This window comes from Scylla paramamosain, unplaced genomic scaffold (genome assembly GCF_035594125.1).
Source record: "Scylla paramamosain isolate STU-SP2022 unplaced genomic scaffold, ASM3559412v1 Contig65, whole genome shotgun sequence".
NCBI classification, from domain to species: domain Eukaryota; kingdom Metazoa; phylum Arthropoda; class Malacostraca; order Decapoda; family Portunidae; genus Scylla; species Scylla paramamosain.
The window spans coordinates 408,484-432,324 of record NW_026973730.1 but is presented as its reverse complement, the minus strand read 5'-3'; the positions used below and the strand labels follow the sequence as shown (position 1 = coordinate 432,324).

The 23,841-nt window shown below is 40.8% G+C and overlaps 1 protein-coding gene and 2 long non-coding RNA genes across 4 annotated transcripts in view; 1 reads left to right on the top strand and 2 right to left on the bottom strand.

Annotated features, from left to right (window-relative positions):
• LOC135098462 (proline-rich protein 2-like) overlaps positions 1–2,206 on the bottom strand; it is a 37,459-nt gene extending 35,253 nt beyond the window's left edge. Inside the window, exons 1-2 of the mRNA XM_064000856.1 lie at positions 573–2,206; positions 147–308 (exon numbers count right to left, since the gene is read on the bottom strand). Coding sequence (XP_063856926.1) covers positions 147–308; positions 573–1,556 — 1,146 coding nt within the window. The 5' untranslated portion in view covers positions 1,557–2,206. The remainder of the gene's footprint in view (positions 1–146; positions 309–572) is intronic.
• Positions 2,207–9,455: 7,249 nt separating this feature from the next.
• On the top strand, positions 9,456–17,527 carry LOC135098465 (uncharacterized). Of its 2 annotated transcripts, none has more exons than XR_010267019.1 (4): positions 9,456–9,575; positions 10,711–10,779; positions 13,303–13,476; positions 16,853–17,527. It is a non-coding gene; the product is annotated as an uncharacterized LOC135098465 (long non-coding RNA). The 2 variants fall into 2 exon arrangements; XR_010267018.1 differs by having other exon boundaries at positions 9,457–9,575; positions 10,711–10,784.
• A 203-nt stretch (positions 17,528–17,730) lies between these two features.
• LOC135098463 (uncharacterized) lies at positions 17,731–23,601 on the bottom strand. The gene is made up of 5 exons (XR_010267016.1): positions 23,500–23,601; positions 22,917–23,003; positions 21,744–21,864; positions 21,105–21,242; positions 17,731–20,054 (listed from the first exon to the last, which is right to left on the bottom strand). It is a non-coding gene; the product is annotated as an uncharacterized LOC135098463 (long non-coding RNA).
• Between the last annotated feature and the right edge of the window lie 240 nt (positions 23,602–23,841).

Sequence of the window (23,841 nt, the reverse complement as noted above, 5' to 3'; positions counted from 1 at the left end):
AGTAGTAGTAGTAGTAGTAGTAGATTGATTTTCTATCTCTGTCTCTCCTTTCTGTATGTAAAAAACTTTCTCTCTTTCTCTCTCTCTCTCTCTCTCTCTCTCTCTCTCTCTCTCTCTCTCTCTCTCTCTCTCTCTCTCTCTCTCACCTGTATGACATTCCCTGCCTGCACTGTCATGGGGGAGTGGGGCTGTGGGGTTGAAGCATATTGGGGCAACACCTGAATAACCCTTGTTGTGGCGGTGGTGGCAGTGGTGGTGGTGGTGGTGGCAGTGTCAGTCCCCTCAGCTGCATCATAAGGGTACTGGAACTGTTGGAAGGAGGGGGTTAGTTTGGGGGTTGATAATTGACCTGTGAAAGAATTACTTGTGTGTAATTAGTGACAGTTATATAAGTAATGTGTGTGTGTGTGTGTGTGTGTGTGTGTGTGTGTGTGTGTGTGTGTGTGTGTGTGTGTGTGTGTGTGTGTGTGTGTGTGAGAGCTCTCCCCTGCCTCTCCTGCTGTGGCTGTGTTGAGTGCCACAGTGCTGCAGTGCCACAGGCAGTGACAACCAGCCTGCCTGCCTCTTCTTACCTGCTGTGGTTGTGGAGGGTAGGGCCAGCTGTACACCTGCTGTGGCTGTTGCTGCTGCTGCTGCTGCTTTAGGGGGAGCAGGGGGCGCAGCGGAGGGCAGCTCTGAGTCGCTGATGGTGGAGTCAGCGTCTGTCTTGAGGGGGCACTGTCCCCTGCGCTGCCCCTCCTGTACCGCGCCTCCCCCTGCTCTGCCTTGGGGCTGTGGTGTTGGGACGCCTTCCACTCCCAGGCTGCCCCGCCCCAGCCCCGCCGCTCGTAGGGGTACACCTCACCCCGTGGGGAAGGGGAGCGGCGGGGGGACCTCAGCCCCGGGCACCGGCGCGGGGAGTGGCGTGGGGAGCGGCTCAGGGGTGAGCGGCCCCGCCCCGGGGAGGCACGGTGGCCTGGGGGGTGGTGAGCGGCGCCCCGGGGAGCGGGTAGCACAGCGTGGGGAGCGCTGGGGGCTCCAGCGGTCATGGGGCGGGGGAGTGTAGTGGTGGTGGTGCTGGTGTTGGTAGCGTGGACTGCGCCACCCCATGGGGCTGGCGCGGCGCCCCCCACCGGGGCTCCACGGGGGGCTGCGGGAGAAGGGAGGACTGATGCAGTACTGCCCCACGGTACTGCCCCACGGGGCTGTGGTACTGGTGGTGGTCTGTGGGTGGGGAGCCCTCGGGAGTGTGGCGGCCGCCACGCCCTGAGTAGCCATCTGGCGGTGAAGCAGGGAAGCGGCCACCATCGGGGGGGCGCTCTGGGGTGTGTGGGCCGTGGTGGTAGGGGCGGGCTGGGCTGCGGGAGGGGGAGCGGCGCAGGGGGCTGGGGCTGTGAAGGAGAGGTGGGGCTGCGGTAGCGGCGGGGCAGAGGAGAGCGGCACTCCCTGGCCCCCTTGGCCTGACGGGGCGGGGTCATGGCCAGCTTGCCGCCCCACCTGCTGCGCCGCGCCTCGGGGCTGCCGCCGCCGGCCTTCCTGCGGTGCTGGGGGGGACCAGCTGCGGGAGCGAAAATCATGGGTGCGGCGAGGCGACCGCAGCTTCGGGGAGACTCGGCCCCGCCCCCCAGGAGGACTGGCTCCCCACGGTGGTGAACAGCCGTGCATGGGGGAGGCAGCACGGTGGGGGGAGCGGCCGCGCCCCTGGGACTTAGCCTTGGGAGGAGAGCGTGCCCGGGGTGGCGGGGACCGGTTCTTGTAGGGGCTGCGGGCACGCACGAGGGAGCGGCCCCGGGGAGGTGTCCTGCCCCTGGTGGGGAGCGGGTCCTGGCCTGGGGACGGCGGGGGCGGGGTGAGCGGTCCTTGGCAGGGCTAGGGCGGGGCGGGGACTTGTGGAGTGTGACAGGGGACCTGGCACGGGGCAGGTGGCGGGGGGAGCGGGAGCGTGACCTGTGAGGGGCGCGCTCCCTCTGGACAGGGGAGGCTGGGGGCGGTGTCTGCTGGGGGCGGGGCAGGCAGTCCCGGGGCAGGTGCTCCTGGTGTGGGGGCGGGGGACGGAGGCTGTGGTAGGGACTGGTGTGGCTGATGGTGGGTGGGGCGGGGCTCGGGGGCCGGGGGGTGCAGGACGGGGGGCTCGTCGTCGCCGCTGTCGTGTCCCCCGGGGGGGCACCCGCGCCTCTTCCTCCTCCTCCTCCTCCTCCTCCTCCTCCTGTGGCAGGAAGCCCTTCAGGTCAGGGCGGGGCAGCCGCAGCGCACCCTTTGCCCCAAGCCTGAAGGTGATTGGGCCGGGGCGGGCGGGGCGCAGACCTCCTCCTCCCCCACAGGGAGGGGCAGGGAGAGGTTTGGTGGGGATCCAGTGTGTCAGGGCAGGGTGGGGTGGAGGTGGCTCAGGTCCTCCCAGCACACACACTACTGCAATATATAAAATAAATTAGACAGGGCTTAACAACAACAACAACAACAACAACAACAACAACAACAATTAATAATAATAATAATAAAAAATAATGCTAGGTTAGGTTGCGGGTTCCCAGTCAACAGTTGGCGTCAATAATGAGACAATAATTAAACAATTGCAATAATTACTGTTTAAATAAGATAATACAAAAATAATAAGAGATGCAATTATTTTTTTTTATGTAATCTGAACAAAATAATACAAAATAATAGTATTTCTATGTTAATTTAAGCACAGCAACAAATAAATCAATAAAAACAGTACAAAAAACAATAAGATATACAATTATTTTCATGTAATCTTAGCATGAAAATACACAAATAAATAAAATAAAAAAAAATACCAAGATATACAATTATTGGTGTATGATAAGCACAATAATCACTGTTCTGGAAAACAAGATTATTTGAGGCAGTGAATAATGTCACTGGCTCTTCTTGTGCTGTGCATCTGGTGATATCACTGCATGCTGCTCACAGGGGACTAGTTGTCGGCAGTGTCCGAGTGCTGCCTGCTGTTGAAGCTGTGGTAGGACGCTGTGTCTGGTGATGACCATTGAAAACTTCCTGGTGTTGAATTCATAGGAAATAAGGATCACCTGAAGATCCGCCACCCCAGCCGCACTCGGGGTGGCAGATCTTCAGATGAGACAATCCGGGGTGGCGGATCTTCAGGTGATCCCATACTTTTAATGAAGTAAACTTTTTTTCTGCATTTTTTATACCCACTCAGTTTTTTAATGCATTCATGTTGTTAGGTTAGGTTAGGTTAGGTAAGGTTAGGTAAGGCTAACCTAACCTAACCTAACCTAACCAAGTGAGAGAGTCTGGGGTGGCGGATCTTCAGGTGAGACAATCTGGGGTGGCGGATCTTCAGGTGATCCGGAAATAATTGTGGTATTACATGTGAAGATGTTAATTGATGTCTCTGTTGCTTTTTGGCAATTAGTTTGATTAATTCTGAGCTTAAAAACAAACAAAAAACCAACTCCAATCAAAATTCTGCGTTTCCCGAGGCCATGACACCATATTTGCCTCGGAACAGACCCCATTCGCGAAGCGCCACGACTGGCCGAGCCCTTAAGCCTTTCCCTCCCACCGGCCAATCAGAATTCACCTTATTTAACCCTTCATATCGACTGTAATTATTAATTTTATCAGTTATTCTTTGTGTGTGTGTGTGTGTGTGTGTGTGTGTGTGTGTGTGTGTGTGTGTGTGTGTGTGTGTGTGTGTCTGTTTCACTCATATAAAGTATAAGAATACAAGCTTATTTAATTATTTATCAATTAATTAATTTGAAAATAATGTTGAATATTTATTTATTTATTTATCTATTTAATTTCCGTCAGTGTGCCTTGAATTAAGCCAAGCCAGGCCAAAATCATTGTTATATTACAATTACACAATATATTCCAGTAAAAACTTACCATCTAATTCATAAAACGATAAAAGTAACAATAATAATCCATATTTTTATAAGTTAAACTAAATATTACAATGAAAACCGTGTACTTGTCACATCAATAAAGTCAATAATGCTGTACTTGGGTCCTCTCTCTCTCTCTCTCTCTCTCTCTCTCTCTCTCTCTCTCTCTCTCTCTCTCTCTCTCTCAGTGTATTTGTGAGATATATAACCACCCAGCCAGCCAGGGACCACAACACGTCACTAGTGGTGTACTGGGGTCTCTCTCTCTCTCTCTCTCTCTCTCTCTCTCTCTCTCTCTCTCTCTCTCTCTCTCTCTCTCTCTTTCTCAGTGTATTTGTGATATATATAATGTGAATGATGAAATAATGAGTGCAATGGTTGGCTTCACTAATGCACAGCTGGCAACTAACACCACACAGACAGCCAGGGACCACAACACCTCACTAGTGGTGTAATGGGGTCCTCTCTCTCTCTCTCTCTCTCTCTCTCTCTCTCTCTCTCTGTGTGTGTGTGTGTGTGTGTGTGTGTGTGTGTGTGTCTCTCCTTCTCTCTTTCAGCTAGGCAAGGATCCCAATATTCCCCTGTATCAAACAAACAAACAAACAAACAGACAAACAAACAAGGAAATTAAGATGAAATAACTGATACAGGAATGGCAAACATATCTAACGTACCCAAACGAACGCCATATTGAAAAAATAACACCAACAATGAACAAACAACTCGAAAATAATATAAAAATCCGCATATTTGACCCAAACATCCCCTGCCCTTATCACCCTCTCAGTTTCCCTATTTCCCGGCCTTCCACACCTTATTTCCCTTACCTCGACTATTCCAGGGGCAGGAAATAGTTAATTCCTCTTATTTCCGTCCCTCTTCGTGGCCTATTATACCGGGAATCTTCACATTTCAATTCCTAACACCACATCCACAGCGGCTTTCGATCCTCCATCTTGGTCTTGGTCTGGGTCCTTGTTTACATCGGCCTCGCATATAAACCTATAAAATTATCGTACTCAGCTGGGTTTTAGTTCAATAAATGCCTACATTGATATTTCCTCTTCCTTATTATATTTATAGGAACTGCAATAAAGATGAGAGGCAGTAAATAAGACCTATAGCGAGAAATTTAAAATATATTCTATTAGGGGCATTAGTTCAAGATGCCATTGTGTAAAAGGAAAGCAAATCTGATGAATTAAGATTGTGGGGGAGAACAGAATAGCAATAATGTTTCTGAACGCACAAAATATACAGCAATAGAGGCTTTGCAATTATATACAGGGAAAGGACCGCGTTAACAGAAAGGCCACAGGAATTAGCCAGGTTTCCCCTGTTAAGAATGCAGAAATCTTGCTTATCTTCCACTAAAACACTATAAAAACACCTTTAAAACCTTTGTCAGTTTTAATAGAGGCACAGAAGTGTAATTCTTTATTTAAATTAAGAGAAAGGACACAGAAATTGGCCTAGTTCTCAAGATTTTAGAGAAAAACCTGATACAAGAGGAACGGAAGAGAGAAAACATGACATTTTAAGGAGTAAATTTTTCTGAGGTCCTACTAATTAAAACTTTCTTACCTAACATTACCGAGAGAGAGAGAGAGAGAGAGAGAGAGAGAGAGAGAGAGAGAGAGAGAGAGAGAGAGAGAGAAAGAGGGGTGACAATCCCATATAACATTATCTAAATATTCCCAAAAAGAAGTCCTTATGTAATCTCGGTTATCTGAACAGTCATGTCTCCCAGCGCTGTCATTTTTCCAGCATTCATTCCTCATTCATTGCACAATAAAATCTGATGGTTAACTTACTCGTTTGAGGTGAAATAACGAAGATTAAAGAGCGATTAATATTTCCACTGCACTATATTCAAGACTCGCATCAAACTCCCACCTGTCAGGTTTATTTATTTATTTTTTATTTATTTATTTGTTTATTAATGTTATTGTTTTTTCACGGAAATGTTTGTTTTGATTTTTCTGTTTATTTAATTGTTACTTGTTTTGTTTTTTGTTTTGTCTTATGAGTTAATTATTTCGTTGATTTCGTCATTCATTAATAAAATTATTGATCCATTTATTTGTTTTTTTTCGTGTGTATATATAATTACGTATTTTTATAATATTAAGAGTTAATTATTTTTTTTCTCGTTTGTTTGTCTGGTTTTTTTTTTTCTGTTTCGCGTTTCAAAAAAGAAAATCAGACTATTTATTTCATCTTCGAATGTGGAGAAGTTTTGTTTACTTATTTAATTTTGCCTAAATCAATCGTTTTTAATCGCTGTTTTCAGTAGAAAACGTTTATTCTTATTTTTTATTCTGTATTTTTCTCAGTTTTATGACTTTATATTATATGTTTGGACACTTGTGAAAGGTAGCTGATAAACACTGACTACTAACCCTTTAACTACTAACAAACACCATTTATCTCTCTCCCTCGCCAGTCTCCCTATTGCCAACTTTCTTCCACATCTATATAATCAGGAAACCATGTCAAAAAAACTACTTATGGGATGCTGGCGTTAACCATATAACTGCGTAGCCTATCTCCACTCTTCGCCAACATCTAAACACAAACCTATCTACCTTATAATGTCATCTACAGTTATTTTATGATTATTTAAATTGACAAAATTGTTATATCAAGTTGTTTTATATATTAAAATGTTTCCATCATGCCCACATACACACACAAAACCATTTAATTCGTAAACAACAAACATGTGTAGCCTATCATTTATCTAGTGTTATTTTCTGATTACATACCGTGAGAAAATTACTCATATTACTTTTATTAGTATGTTTTATTTATTAAACTGCTTCTTTAATGCTTCCATGCACACACACACAACCATTTCTTTCGTAAACACAAAGTTATTTAGGCTATAATCTAATATTATTTCCTGATTCTTATGACTACTAGATTACAAATGGAAGTTTTTTTTCCCTTAAATTTCTCATTTTTCTCTCTATTTCCTTTTATTAAATTTTGCTACACATCTCAAAGCCTTCTCTCTCATTAATATTCGTATATTTGTGCCTATCTTTTATAAAACTCGAAACTATTTCATATTTTCATGTTATTCTTCCATTTATTCATATACATACACTTTTCACTATTCAATTTCTCTTATTCTTCTATTTTCTATTATTTTGTTCAGCTTATATTCCGTCTCCTCTTGTTAAGACTAATTAAAGGTCATTTTAGTTCCTCTCAGTCATTTTCATCCACAAAAAACTCATACTTCACTCCTACCTGTTTATTTTCATCCACCTCTTCCACTATTTGTTTCTATTTTCATTCTGCAATATATTTTCCTTCCTATTATTGCATCATCTACTTTCCCAGAAAAGATTAACCCTTCTGCCCCAGACAACTGCATTTAAAAGGGTTATTTAAACTGACCAGGTTTTAAAGGGTGTGTTTTTTTTTATCATTCTGCAATATATTTTCCTTATTAGTGCATCATCTACTTTACCAGAAAAGATTAACCCTTCTGCCCCAGACAACTGCATTTAAAAGGGTTATTTAAACTGATACGGGTTTTAAAGGGTGTTTTTTTTTTTTATATATATATAATTTCAGTGTCAGATTAGCAAGATTTTTGCATTCTTAACATGAGAAACATCCTTGAGAACTAGGCTAATTTCTGTGCCCTTTCTCTTAATTTAGATAAAGAATAATACTTCTGTGCCTTGATTTAAATTGACATAAGTTTATAAAGGTGTTTTTTATAGAGTTTTAGTGACAAATTATCAAGATTTCTGCATTCTTAACAGGAGAAACTTCCTTGAGAACTAGCCTAATTTCTGTGCCCTTTCTCTTAATTTAAATAAAAAATAACACTTCTGTGCCTTTATTTAAATTGACATAGGTTTTTAAAGGTGGTTTTATAGAGTTTTAGTGTCAGATTAGCAAGATTTTTGCATTCTTAACAGGAGAAACATCCTTGAGAGCTATGCTAATTTCTGTGCCCTTTCTCTTAATCTAAATAAAAAATAACACTTGTGTGCCTTTATTTAAACAAACACTGATTTTTAAAGGTGTTTTTTATAGAGTTTTAGTGACAAATTAGCAAGATTTCTGCATTCTTAACAGGAGAAACATCTTTGAGAACTAGGCTAATTTCTGTGCCCTTTCTCTTAATTTAATAGAGAATAACACTTCTGTGCCTTTATTTAAACAAACACTGATTTTTAAAGGTGTTTTTTTATAGAGTTTTAGTGACAAATTAGCAAGATTTCTGCATTCTTAACAGGAGAAACATCCTTGGGAACTAGGCTAATTTCTGTGCATTTTCTCTTAATTTAAATAGAGACTGAGAGGAACTAAAATGACCTTTAATTAGTCTTAACAAGAGGAGACGGAATATAAGCTGAACAAAATAAAAGAAAATAGAAGAATAAGAGAAACAGAATAGTGAAAAGTGTATGAATATGAATAAATGGAAGAATAACACGAAAATATGAAATACTTAGAGTTTTATAGGCACAAATATACGAATATTAATGAGAGGGAAGGCTTTGAGGTGTGTAGCAAGATTTAATAAAAGGAAATAGAGAGAAAAATGAGAAATTTAAAGAAAAGAAACTTCCATTTGTAATCTAGTAGTCATTATAAGAATCAGGAAATGATATTAGATTATAGCCTAAATAACTTTGTGTTTACGAAAGAAATGGTTTTGTGTGTGTGCATGGAAGCATTAAAGAAATATTTTAATAAATAAAACAAACTAATAAAGGTAATATAAGTAATTTTCTCACGGTATGTAATCAGAAAATAACACTATGTAAATGATAGGCTACACATGTTTGTTGTTTACAAATTAAATGGTTTTGTGTGTGTATGTGGGCATGATGGAAACATTTTAATATATAAAACAACTTGATATAACAATTTCGTCATGGTAAATAAAAATAAAATAACTGTAGATGACATTATAAGGTAAATAGGTTTGTGTTTAGATGTTGGCGAAGAGTGGAGATAGGCTACCCAGTTATATGGTTAACGCCAGCATCCCATAAGTAGTTTTTTTGACATGGTTTCCTGATTATATAGATGTGGAAGACAGTTGGCAATAGGGAGGCTGGCGAGGGAGAGAGATAAATGGTGTTTCTTAGTAGTTAAAGGGTTAGTAGTCAGTGTTTATCAGCTAGCCTTCACAAGTCTCAAAAAATATAATATAGTCACAAAACTGAGAAATAAACATAATAAAAAGCCAGAATAAACGTTTCTACTGAAAACTGCAATTAAAAACGATTGATTTAGGCAAAATTAAATAAATAAATAAACAAAACTGCTCCACATTCGAAGATGAAATAAATAATCTGATTTTCTTTTTCGAGACACAAAACAGAAGAAAAAACAGAAAAACACACAAGAAAAAAAGAATTAACTCTTAACATTATAAAATATATATAATTATACACACACACAAGAATAAAGCAAATAAATGGATCAAGAATTTCATTAATGAATGACGAGATCAACAAAATAATTAACTCATAAAACAGAACAAAACACAAAACAACCAAAAATTAAATAAACAAAAACTCAAAACAAACATTTATGTGAAAAAAACAACAGTAATAAGCAAATAAATAAAAATAAAATAAATAACCGACGTGGGAGTAGGCTAGTTGGAAGCCGATCGAGTGTAGTGCAGTGGATATATTAATCGCTCTTTAATCTTCGTTATTTCACCTCAAACGGGTAAGTTAGCCGTCAAATTTTATTGTGAAGTGAATGAGGAATGTATGTTGGCAAAATGACAGCGCTGGGAGACGTGACTGTTAAGATATCTGAGATTACATAAGGGCTTCCTTTTGGGAATATTTTTATTATGTTATACAGGATAGGCACCCTCTCTCTCTCTCTCTCTCTCCTGATACAAGTCTTTAATTGGTATAAGAGTTATAACAAGGGAGATGTAAGCAAAATATTTAGTATCAGCAACCAGGGTAGAACAAGAAATAACGGGTACAAGCTTAAAAATCTGGGAATAACATGGAAATAGGTAGGTATATTTCACAGAGAGACTGCCATCTGTAAGCATGGTCGCTTCTTGCAGCTTCCCTTATTTCTTACGTTCTTAAGGGCTTGAGTGAGTGAGTGTGAGGGTGAGGGGGAAAATTGTGTTTGGTTTTGGTATATGGACATAAGATTTTAGTGAGTGCTCTTGTAAGGATAGGGGAGGAGTGCTTTTCGTCTCCATCAAGGGCTAAAGTGATGAGTGCTGGCTTAATAAATTCGTAGGAGATAATATTTTAGTGCTTCTCTTCCCCAACAAAGGTTAATGCGAGGAAAGAGTGTTGTGAGTGAGAATAAGGGTGGTAAGTGAGGTAAGGGTGATAATAAGTGAGAATAAGGGTGATATTTTAGTGATTTTCTTCCCCAACAAAGGTTAAGGTGTTGAAAGTGTGTTGTGAGTGTGAGGTGAGTGTGAAAGCTGTGTGCCTTGCCTTGCTATGGGTTTATACATCTCTCATAACACTTCCCTGCCAGACCACCTCTGTGTGTGTGTGTGTGTGTGTGTGTGTGTGTGTGTGTGTGTGTGTGTGTTATATATAAAATGTAAATAAATAACTGCATTTCTACTGTACTGATGGGAGAAACACGCTTTTAAAAGGCACTATTCAAAGTGGCACACGTTTTTAAAGATGTTTTTTTATGGTTTTAGTGTCAAATTAACATTCCTACATTACTAACAGGAGAATCACTCACGAAAACCTCTGCTAATCATCTTTGTGGTCTTTGCAATCAATTGAGAGAGAGAGAGAGAGTGTGTGTCAGCTAAACCAATTCAACTTGATACGAGTGAAAATCTAATGATCTTCCATTCCCACAGAACTGTCAGCCTAACCACGGAGTCCTGGAGATTGTGTTCTGCATTGCCAGCCGGCACAAGCGGTGACAGGCAAGGCATGCGAGGTGTCTCACAGCTTTACTAACTTATGCAGGCACTGCTGCAATGCTATGCCCACAACACTCATTCACTTTATTCTTCTTTTTCCTCCTCCTTCTCCTTATTCCTCCTCCTCCTTCTCGTCCTCCTTCTTATTCCTCCTCCTCCTCCTCCTCCTCCTCCTCCTCCTCCTCCTCCTCCTCCTCCTCCTCCTCCTCCTCCTCCTCCTTATTCCTCCTCCTCCTTCTCGTCCTCCTTCTTATTCCTCCTCCTCCTCCTCCTCCTCCTCCTCCTCCTCCTCCTCCTCCTCCTCCTCCTCCTCCTTATTTCTCCTCCTCCTTCTCGTCCTCCTTCTTATTCCTCCTCCTCCTCCTCCTCCTCCTCCTCCTCCTCCTCCTCCTCCTCCTCCTTATTCCTCCTCCTCCTTCTCGTCCTCCTTCTTATTCCTCCTCCTCCTCCTCCTCCTCCTTCTTATTCCTCCTCCTCCTCCTCCTCCTCCTCCTCCTCCTTCTCCTTCTCCTTCTCCTCCTCCTCCTCCTCCTTATTCCTCCTCCTTCTCGTCCTCCTTCTTATTCCTCCTCCTCCTCCTCCTCCTCCTCCTCCTCCTCCTCCTCCTCGTACTAGCTTATTGGCTAAATGACTTGTGGCTTATTGAGGCTTATTGGTGACTGGCTTAGTGAGGCTTATTGGTGACTGGCCAATGGGGTGAGATTTTATCTTGGCCACAACACTTATAAAAGAAGAATTACCAAAGATGGAATGTTATCACAACATCTGCCCTCTGACATCACATTATAAGTCATTGCTGATAGGTATATTAACTGTACTGTTATCTCATCCTAGTTCAGGGCTTAGTAAGAGGAGTTAGTATCTTATAATTCTCTCTCTCTCTCTCTCTCTCTCTCTCTCTCTCTCTCTCTCTCTCTCTCTCTCTCTCTCTCTCTCTCTCTCTCTCTCTCTCTCTCTCTCTCTCTCTCTCTCTCGCTCGCTTTACGCTGATGACGTAAAGAAACTAATTGTGTCTGTTTTCCTAAGTTTTAACAAGTATATTTAAATCCTTTATCTATCTTATATAATGGTACAGTCAATGGTTATCATTGAAACACTTTATATAAGCACACACTATCTTTATGATCTTGGTTGAAAATAATGAAAATATGGAAAGTACGTATCTCAAAGTTCTCAGTCTCAGGGTGAGACGAAACTTTCTTTCAAAACAAGGGCACCAAAAGTGGTCAGTGAACAAGTATGCTGATTATTCAAGAACACCTTTTCAACATATCACTCCTAATACCAGTGTTGGACATTCTCATACTGATCTTCATAAAAGGTGTCTCCAGGCATTCTGTATTATATCCAAAGCATATTTAACATGGTAGATTTTTTTCACAATTTTCTCAGCTATTGCTGGTTGTAGATTGTTATGTTGGCCTGCTGATACTTGTGTGTGTGGAATATTTGTCTTCTCATGTTAATTATCAGGGAGTTACTGTACTTTCTGTACTTAACTCCATGGATAAATCACTTGTCATACTTCAGAGAATGACTGGTAATTAAATATTTTCATATTCACAACATTCTAATCTGTCTTTGTTTCACAGTGGGTGTAGTTATGCTGTTGTGGCCGAAGCCGGGTTTGCGGTCTTGGGCTTGCGCCCGTTCGGCTTCCTGCTGGACACAGTGCCACGACAGCATATCTGTGCCTGCTGTGAAACAAAGAGAGATGAGGGAACGTGAGGCATCTCCTTCCAGTGGAATGTTGTTAATTCAAACCAAGGATGTAAAGCATGTGTGAATTCAAAAGGAAGAGAGTGGTATGGAAGTTGGAAGATTTTCAGAGGATCTCTCATCCCAAAACTGTGATACAGTATTTTTGTGAAAGCTGAATGTCAGAGAATTTCATTGACATGATGTTTCATTAACACAAAAGAAAATGTGATCAGAATTGGCCTCAAGAGAAACACAATGGGTGCACTTCATACTGTACTTACAAGCTCTTGTGTTGCCACAAGGTGACAGTATTATCATTCACTGAAAAGTGTTTCATTAGTACAGGAAGTAAAAAAAAATAAATAATAAAATAATACTACATGAGATGCCAATCACACTGCATTAAAATATGCAAAGCTAGTATGCTTCAATAACAGACAAAACATGAAGATAAAAAAAAAAAAAAAAAGTGAAAAGATTAGACCTTGATTTTTAGGTTAGGTTAGGTTAGGTTAATACACTGAAAACTTGTTTCTTAGATATGCTGTCATGAAATGGAGATGTAATATTTCTATTGTGATATGCTGTCAAACATAATATATATGTCTTTATTACACTCTGACATTTGTCATTACAATGTATCATTACATTTTAACCATACATAGTTACTGTCAAATATGATATATGTACTTGCCTTTATTACACTTATGACATTTCTTGCATACAATACTACATTTTGACTGTACATATTTACCATCTTGAAAATTCTCCTAATAAAAGTGCACTCCTTTCATCAGTGATCCATTAAACAAGCCTTTCTTGCAGGATGAGAGTACAGGCTGCAGGCACGGAGTGTTTGACGAGGCAGTTATCGCCACAGCACTTAGGGAAGTACTGAAGGGCCTTGAGTATTTCCACAACAACGGACAAATCCACAGGTATCACCCGGAGGCAGAGTCTGCGTGCCGAGGACGGCATTGTTTACCCATCAGTGAATAGGTACTGGATGTTAGCTGAATAGTTGTCATCTTGTCTCTTGGCTGGAGTGCAAGGCTAGCAGTCTTACCCTCCTGTGTGTGTGTGTGTGTGTGTGTGTGTGTGTGTGTGTGTGTGTATTTACCTAGTTGTATTGTACAGGGCATGAGCCTAAGCTGTGTGCGTGTGTGCGTGCATGCGCACTTAGTCTAAGAGAGCAGATATGGTCTCATCACATCCTAAGGGGCAATCAAGATACATGTTGTAAGAAATAACCAGATGCTTGCAAAAATATTAGCAATGGAAAACATTCAACATCTCTTTCTTTGTGTTTGATGTTGTCAGCATTTAGGTGGATGTTGAGGCAGCTCAATGTGGTACAAAGTAATGGAGATTGTGTGTGTGTGAGTGGGTACATCAAATTCCCTTTGAAACACTAACAAAAACATGGTGTATCTCTCCTCACACACAGGGAGGGTTTGGATATTTTGTCAAAAACAGCTTGCTTTGAGTCCTCAGTAGTACAACTCTGTATGCCTCTGTTACGCTAAACTAAATGGCACTAAACTCACATCCTTTGTATTGAAAATGCAATAAGATTAAAATCTCTTGGTTGAGAGATTTTGGTGTGGCAAGATTAAGAAGAGGCAGGAGTGTGCTGTTTCCAGATGACTGCATCAGTGTAGGAGGCTGTTACCTTTTCACCTGTTCTCCATCCTAATCTATTTACACTTGTTTCCTTAACTTGAGTTCCTTATCTCTCATGCATTCTTTCCTGCCCCTCCTCCTCCTCCTCCTCCTCCTTGTTCTTCTTGTTCTTGTTCTTTTTCCTCTTCCTCCTCCTCCTCCTACTTATTCCTCCTCCTCCTCCTCCTCCTCCTCCTGCTGGCTTATTGGCTAAATGACTTGTGGCAATATATAAATTCATTGTCTCTCTTTCTCTCTCCTCCTCCTCCTCCTCCTCCTCCTCCTCCTCATTCTTCTTCTTTAATCCTTTGAGAGAGAGAGAGAGAGAGAGAGAGAGAGAGAGGGGGGGGCAGGGGGAGGGAAGATTAACCAGAAAGAATTTTAATTAAGTGAAAGAGAGAGAGAGAGAGAGAGAGAGAAAGAGAGAGAGAGATCTAGTTATAATTTCAACTTTCAATATATATTATTTATATGAATTACAAATACACATACTTCTCCTCCTCCTCCTCCTCCTCCTCCTCCTCCTCCTCCTCCTCCTCCTCCTCCTCCTCCTCCTCCTCCTCCTTATTCTTCTTCTTCTTCTTCTTCTTCTTCTTCTTCTTCTTGTTCTTTTTCCTCCTCCTCCTCCTCCTCCTCCTCCTCCTCCTCTCATCATCATCATCATCAGCATCAACTGAGAAAACTTGATATTAGAGAAACTTTCAGAGAGAGAGAGAGAGAGAGAGAGAGAGAGAGAGAGAGAGAGAGAGAGAGAGCATCTATATGAAGAGCTGTCTTTAATCCCCTCGACCTCTTTGTGAGAGTGTGTGTGTCTTCTTCTTCTTCTTCTTCTTCTTCTTCTTCTTCTTCTTCTTCTTCTTCTTCTTCTTAATCCCTCTTCCTTTCTTTCTTTCTTTTTTTTCTTTTTTCTTTCTTTTTCTTTCCTTCTCTCTTCTTCTTCTTCTTATATATATATTCTTCTTATATATATTCTTACTTCTTTTCCTCGTTACTCTTCACTATTGTACACTTCACTTGTACAAAGCTAGCAGCTGGGGGATGAGAAAAACTGGTGGAGAACACTCAGAACACCTAACTTCATAGAAACTGTTTTAGCTAGAGATGAGATGAAGAGTTTCTAGTTCAGATTATAACTGAAGGGCAGACTGAGGATGTTCAGTAGAAGAGGGGGATGGTTGAGTGTCACTGAAGAAGAGGGGATAGTTGCCTGGAAGGTTGTGTCGAGTTGATAGATGGAAGAATTAAGTCTTTGGTGCATTGAACAATGCTAGGTTTGCTCGGTCACAATCAGAAATTTTAGAGAGTTGAGAAGTCAGGCATTCTGTGGCTTCCTTGTGAGAATTGTTTACTTCCTGAAGGGTTCGATGTCTACAAAAAAGACATGGAAAAGTGCAAGGTGGTATCATCAGTGTAGGAATGGATAGGACAAGAAGTTTGGTTTAGAAGATCATTAACAAAAAATAAGAAGAGAGTGAGTGATAGGACAGAACCCTGAGAAACACCACTGTTAATAGATTTAGAAGAACAGTGACTGTCTACCACAGCAGCAATAGAATGATCAGAAAGGAAACTTGAGATGAAGTTACAGAGAGAAGGATAGAAGCCATAGGAGGATAGTTTGGAAATCAAAGCTTTATGCCAGACTCTATTAAAAGCTTTTGATATGCACAAGCCAACAGCAGCAAGTTTCACCAATATCCCTAAAAGAGGATGACCAAGACTCAGTAGGGAACTCCATAAGATCACCAGTAGAGTGGCCTAGACAGAACCCATACTGGCAATCAAATAGAAGGTTGTGAAATAATAGATGTTTATGAATCTTCCTGTTGAGAATAGATTCAAAACTTTGGAGAGGTAGGAAATTACAGCAATAGGACGATAATTTGAAGGATTAGAATGGTCACCCTTTTTAGGAACAGGCTGAATTTTGGCAAACTTCCAGCAAGAAGGAAAGGTAGATATTGATAGACAAATTTGGAAGAGTTTGATTAGGCAAGGTGCAAGCACAGAGGCACAGTTTCAGAAAACAATGGGAGGGACTCCATCAGGTTTGTAAGCTCTCTGAGGGTTAAGGCTAGCCAGGGCATGGAAAACATCACTGCAAGGGATTTTCATAGGTAGCGTGAAGTAATCGGAGGATGGAGGAGACGGAGGAACAGACCCTGAATTATCCAAGGTAGAGTTTTTAGCAAAGGTTTGAGTGAAGAGTTCAGCTTTAGAAATAGATGAGATGGCAGTAGTGCCATGAAGAAGCAAAGTTATTGGAGATGTTTTTGGCTAGGTGCAAGAAATTACAAGGGGAGTTAGATCTTGAAAGATTTTGACACTCTTTTAATGAAGAACACACACTTGTTTAGGTCATGCTGATACAGGTTAGGAATTTAATGGGACAGACTTGACTATTTTACAATTTTAATGTGTATGTATATATATAGACCTTAATTATCAATATAATATACAACTAAATCTTGATTAGTAAAATATATTTTCTAAAACCCCCTGAAATAACCACTTAAACTTTTTTGGGGGGATTTAAGAGTTTTTTTTCAGGGGGGGGGGGCATTAATGCTAAGCCTGGAGGCAGGAGGGTGACAGTGGAGTTTTTAAGCTGGTAAATGGCTTTCTGGGTCAACACAAGATCAGCTGCCATATATATCACTAACACTCCCTGCTGCAGCTATGCCAATGAATGTGCTTTTTCTTTCATTTTCAGCTCCTGGTGACCTATGGTAAAGCACAGCAACAAAACTGTAAGCATCCAAAATTAGTCAATGATGGGTTGCGTGAAGCCTGATGGAGTCGTCAGTTATGGATGCTGCTTCCGTGGCAGCTGGACCAGCACTGGTGTTGGATGTGTATGAACAGCTACACAAGCGTCTCAGCTGCTGTGAGATGTATGATGACTGTGTTCTAGCACATGATGGATATGCAACTCAAATATATCCACATTTTTTCCATATGTGCTTTTCACCTGCATTTTTGCTGTATAGATTTCTTTTGTGGTGACTACAGTCGGCTCGCCACTAATGTGCAGTATTCTGATGCAAATCACGTATACTGCCTGGGATCAGCTTGCTTGCGAGTCGTACCCTAACGGAATTTAAAGCCTACTGCATGGATGGTCCGCAACAAATTGTAAAAATGTCTGTAACACTGATATCGAGGTAGCAAGTGCAGTTCCAATCCCAACATCACTAGCACTATACACAGTGATGCAAGTTTGGTGAGAAGAATGAGCTGTAACTGCTGCAGCTGCCACCATTGATAGTGACATCAACAGTGAGCATTCATCAGCTGTTTGTGTAAACAGTGGCTCAGTGTGGTCTTTTAATGAATGTTTGTGTACTGTATAAGTCTTAATTCATTATTTAAAAAAATATTTTTACAACTCCTATGTTTGTATTACCTTCAGTTGTATCCATGAACAATCTGAATGCTATAAGTAGTTTGGAAATATTTAAATTCTTGAGGGTTGTCTCACACAGGCTGGAACCATAGTCTTTTTTTGCCATTGCTTTCATTAAAACTCTAAAGTAAATCACATCTAATCTAATCTAATGAACCTACCCCATGGTGTCAAAAGAGCATCCCTTCAGCTGCATCTTTATTATTTCCAGGAAAAAAAAGTGCAGAGATTAGGAGTATAAATGTCCTAAAACTGAACTTGGGACCTGACAGTCATCATGGTCTCAATGTCTAAGGTGTCATCCTTGTGTTCTCTCAGTGAGAGGTTCAATCCCTGGCTGGCTACAACTTGTCATGGCTAAAGACTTATCTCATCTTGAGATCAATTTCTCATTGTTTCCATAGAATGAATGTCCATGTGGGGAGCATGACACAAGTCACAAGGGTTGGTACCAAATCTGATGAGTAGGGCAGCTGCAAAGGGATAATCATGCATCTGAGAAGCCCATGCATTATAAGAGATAATATGTAAGAGAGGGTGCATCATCATCATCATCATCATCATCATCATGGAGCATCCATTTAGCCTTGCACCACATTTCAAGCCATATCTGCCAAAATTAATGTCCTCAGATGCCTCAAAACACTTGAGTAGAACTGGCAGTTGATGATCTTTTTTGGGGGATGAATTCATGATGAACTATCCTATGAATCTCAAAGACATTGAATAAAAATGGTCTTAGTGGTTTTCCAGACCTGAACCATGCCCTGCATGGAGATGCTGGACTCTTCTATTGTAAAGACTTGTTTGGGTTAGGGGGTTATACCTGTAAACCCAAATTTTGTTCCCAGAGATGTCCTTTGACATGAAGGTTGGGTCATTCATGGCTGGCTGACAGAATTCCTGACAGACTTTGGCCTGATGCTTCTTCTGTCCATTGTGGAGATGATTCTGCACAAACAGTAGATGCTTGACATGCTTAGAGAACAACACTTCCAGAATAAGTTTCAGGGGTGACAACAGTGCTGAATGTGCTGCTGTATTGCTGCTCAAATGGACTATTTTCAAAGAGATGGTGCCCAAATGCAAATTAAGTAAGTGCTGTAGGTAAAAGTAATTTTTTCATACCAACTGTTTATCTGTCAAAATATAGTGTAGACTATCTTTTATGCTCCAAGCACACATATGTTAGCACATAAACACATCACTGAAAAGTGTATCAAGCTTCCTTGACAATGCAGCTTCAAGTAAATGAATGACACATGTTATACAATTTTTTCTGCTGATAGTTATAATCATATGAACAGGAACATTCATAATGCTAATATGCTAATCAATATAAATAACCATCTTTATGATATCTATATTCTTATCTTTGTAATGAGATACTTAAACATTAGTTAAGCAGGAAATCTTAAAAAGAGAGACCATTGGTGGTGGCTGAAGCCACTGAACACATGTTTTCTTTTGTCTGGCCATTATGGAACACATACTGGCAATTAGATAGAAAGTTGTCAAGTGATAGATGTTTAAGAATCTTCCTTTTGAGGATAAATTCAAAAACTTCAGATAGGCAGAAAATTAAAGCAACAGGACAGTAGTATGAGGGATTAGAATGGTCACCCTTTTCAGGAACAGGCTGAATGTAGGCAAACTTCCAGCAAGAAGTAATATTATTACATGTTGACACACAGAGTTGAAAGAGTTTGACTTGGCAAGGTGCAAGCACAGAAATGCAGTTTTGAAGAACAAGAGGAGGGACCCCTCCAAGCTTTCCAAGGGTTTAGGGCAGCGAAGGCATGGAAAACATCATTGTGAAGAATTTTACTAGATAGCATCAAGTAGTCATAGGGTGGAGGAGAGGGAGGAACAAGCCTTCAATCAAACTTCCAAATAACAAACTATTACCAGTGAATTTGTCCACAAGGAAGCAAAAGGAGCAAGCAATCCCTTTGTTTCCTGGAATTCAGTAAGTAGGGAAGTAAATGACTGGATCAAAACTCACACAAAGGCAACCAATTGGAAACCAAGGGAATCAAACATCATCATGACAAAGAACACAAGGAATAGAACTTTCATGGCTAAAGCAACTGAGGAAAAACCAATGTGGTCACTTTTTGACAACCAATTCCTAACTGTCACAAGCCTCACTCCACTACCACACAGGGTCAAAGGTCAATTTTAAGGCCGTATCATTTCAAAGTATAATCACAGAGTACCACAATAAAAATACAAACACAATCTCTTCAAATCATAATGGATGAACAAACTCACACACACACACACACACACACACACACACACACACACACACACACACACACACACACACACACACACACACACACACACACACACACACACACACAAGCCAGACATGAACAACACCACCACTGGTCATTGCTTGTTTGAGAGCAGAGATAAAATACTGCACAACTTCTTGACTTGGTAATGCTGTTGTGTCCGCCATCTGAGGTCCATTCCTGCAGTCACCGACAGCTGCACTCAGCTAAGTGGAGGAAAGGAAAGTCTGAGTGTGATGCAGGTGGTGGTGGTGGTGGTGGTGGTGGTGGTGGTGGTGTGGTGTGGTATAATGGTGTTGATAGATGAAAAGAATTAAAGTCAAATGAAATTATCAGAAAAAAATAAGAGAAGAAGAGAATGTGGAAGATCTGAGAGACACAACAAGCACAACAGACCATTCAGGGCAAGACAGAACAAAAGGTGTTTTACTGACTATACAACAAGCATGACAGACACAGGACAATGGAGGACAGGCAAGTCTACCCCTTGAAGCACAGCAACGCAGAACAAGGAAAAAAAAGCACAACAGCTTCTCAGTCAGGACAAAACAGAAGAACAGCACACCATTTCTTCCTCTGTGCCAGAAAACATTGTAAAGCAGCCACGTTTCAGACCAGGCCAGGCACAGATGTACTGAACCAATAGCAAACCACAGACACACACAAGCCAACTAACACACAAACACACAAACATATATTATTTAGAGCCATGCACATAAACAAACACAAATATTAAGCTATGTTGCTTGAATTTTTTTTTTTTTTAGGCATGCAATAGAATTATTAAAGATGCTGTTTACAAAATACTAAGCACAATAACTATACACAAAAATTTATGATGCATTGGTTAAGACCTGTAGTGTGTGTGTGTGTGTGTGTGTGTGTGTGTGTGTGTGTGTGTGTGTGTGTGTGTGTGTTTGTAAATACTTTGAATATAACTTTATGTCAAACTTCATTGAATTCACCAAATAAATAAATATTGATAAAATATCAAACTTCCTTTTAACTCCAATAAAAATCCCAATATTAACAAGAAAATCAGGTTAGACTTTCTGGTACATTCTGAAACAAGTCTGGCCACACCTCCACTACTTCCCAAAGCCTCTAGTTGAAGAGACACAGGTTTTCAAGAGAGTTTTTTATGGTTCTTCTGACAGATACACAACATTTCTACAGTATCAACAGGAGAAACTCTCTGTAGCCTCGGAAGACAGTGACTGAGAGCACAGCAACCCTCAACAAATGTACATACTCACCGGTCAACTATGAAGGCCACCAGGGTACACAACAGGGCCGTAATGTGCAACTACAGAGGGGACTCCAATGGTGGTGGTGGTGGTGGTGGTGGTGGTGGTGGTGGTGAGGGTGGTGGTGGTGGTCACATATCCTGGTATCTGTATAGAAAGAAAGAGATTAGATTCACTGGCTTGAATTATGGAATAGTGAAAGACTAAAAATAAATAAATATAATCCTTTGCTTTGTTGGGTAGCAAGCTGTTTTATAAAAGCAAGTTTCTCATTAGCTTTGACTTTTGTTGAACATGCATGCAAGGTAACAATGTTAAAAGACACCCATAATTTCAAGCCACTAAGCCAGTCACCCAATAGGCCTCACTAAGCCAGTCACCAATAAGCCTCACTAAGCCAGTCACCCAATAGGCCTCACTAAGCCAGTCACCCAATAGGCCTCACTAAGCCAGTCACCAATAAGCCTCACTAAGCCAGTCACCAATAAGCCTCACTAAGCCACAAGTCATTTAGCCAATAAGCCAGCAGCAGCAGGAGGAAGAGGAGGAGGAGGAGGAGGAGGAGGAGGAGGAGGAGGAGGAAAAAGAAGAACGAGAAAAAGAACACCATTATCGTCATGGTGAAGGGATTTTCTCCAAGTACTGTACCTCCACCACTCCCTCCAGGCTCCTCCCACTTTCCTCCAGTCACTCCGTAAGCTTGATGATCAGCAGCTGTTCCTCTATACCACAAGCTTCACTCTGGGCAGCTCTCTGGAGGCCTCCGAACCTGTGGGTGTGAGGTTAGGTTAGTTTAGGTTGGCTAGGTTAGGCCTGTGATTGGTATATGGAGGACAGGACAGGACAAAGTGACCAGTGGGGAGGCTGTGGAAGGCCTGGGGATGCTGTGTGAAGGATGACACAACAAGGAGACCAGTGAGAAGGCTGTGGAAGGCCAGGGGATGCTGTGTGGAGGAGAGAGAGAGAGAGAGAGAGATAATTGTGAAGAAGGAAGGTTTAGAGATACAAACACTGAAAAAAAGCTTCTCTCTGGAGAATCTCTCTGCTTTCTGAAAATAAATACATACATAAATAAATCTCATACATAACATACATAAATAAATACATAAATAAATAAATACATAAATAAATCTCAGGGCTTTCAACTGTCACAATCTCTGCTTTCTGAAAATAAATGCATACATAAATAAATAAACAAACAAACAAACAAACAAACAAACACATACATACATACATACATACATACATACATACATACATACATACATACATACATACATAAATACATACATAAATAAATAAATAAAAAGGTCATGTCTCTCTATTTTGTACGGGTGACTGAAGTAAATGATAATTCCTTATAGTAAATGATAATTCCTTATAGTAAATGATAATTCCTTATAGTAAATGATAATTCCTTATAGTAAATGATAATTCCTTATAATTAAGTTATCCTTTCAATGAGGCAAGGAAGTGTACAGGTCCACACACTTAAATCTGAACCGCAATCAACACAAAAGATTTCAGCGCCAGCCTATACACCCCACACGGCACCCCACATAGGCCTACCTTCCTGCCTACTACCTGCTTCATCCAATATGCTAAAGAATATTCACCAATACCAACAATATTCAACAGAACTGTACAGCAAATATGTGGTTCAATATTTGGTGTTAATTAAAAAGACCCACCAATACCACTTCCACGGTGTACTGAGGCTGACACATTTATTCTATAACTTCTATAACTCTCCATAACACTAATACACACATATATATCACAATAGAACAGTGAGGCAGAAGTAACAAAATTATTACATACCTTGTGTCTTCTGCCAGTCTCCCTCACTCTGAATATCCAAGGCAACGTCACCTCTTCCTGCCAGGGTTCTATCACCAACACAGTCATCTGGAAGGCAAAAATTAAATGAATGATATAACCTTGGGGGACACCACTAAGTCTGCTATTAACATATCTTCATAATTGTTATCTTTTTAACCTGCTCACCTAACAAAACTAACCACACTTCACCAAAATGCAGATAAACCTTTAAAATTCACCATCAGCATTATAATTTTAGTTGTGTATATCTATATTTCAAATTACGGTAAGATCTGTAATGAGAAAAGTCACCTGGCCAGCTACCCTGTACACACGGCTTATTTAACTCTCTTGGCCCAGTAAGGGGGTAACAAGTGACAAATTCTGAGGGATGAGGGTAAAATAACAGCTAAATAACTCAGCACAGTCAACACTACAGGCTCACACAAGATTTCATAAACATTACTCACCAAGGATAAGGAGTCTGGAAAAAAAAAAAAACTTATTTTCACCTCTCCCCAAGTCTTTCGCTACCTTTCTGCACACATCCATTACTCAGATCAACCTGTGTTCATATACTTACAGTTTTTGAGAGTAAAATCCAAGTAAAGAAGTGTTATAGCGTTAAAAACCGTGTATAATAAGCAAGGTTCGTTCTTTTTACCATCTTGTAAGTGAAATGGAAAGTTTTGTGTATAGATGACAGAAATGCTCTCTCCCTCACAACAACAACAAACAAAAGAGCATCGGTACTAGGAAAGATTAAGGTTCAAATACTATATAATATCGGATTGTAACCCTCTATAGTAGCTTAACAGATTTCTTTTAAGATTCTTTTCTTTTTACTTTTATGAACAGCCGCTGAATTCAAAAGACAAAAAAAAGATAAGAAAATATTGCTATCCACATTTCTATCACTACGAAA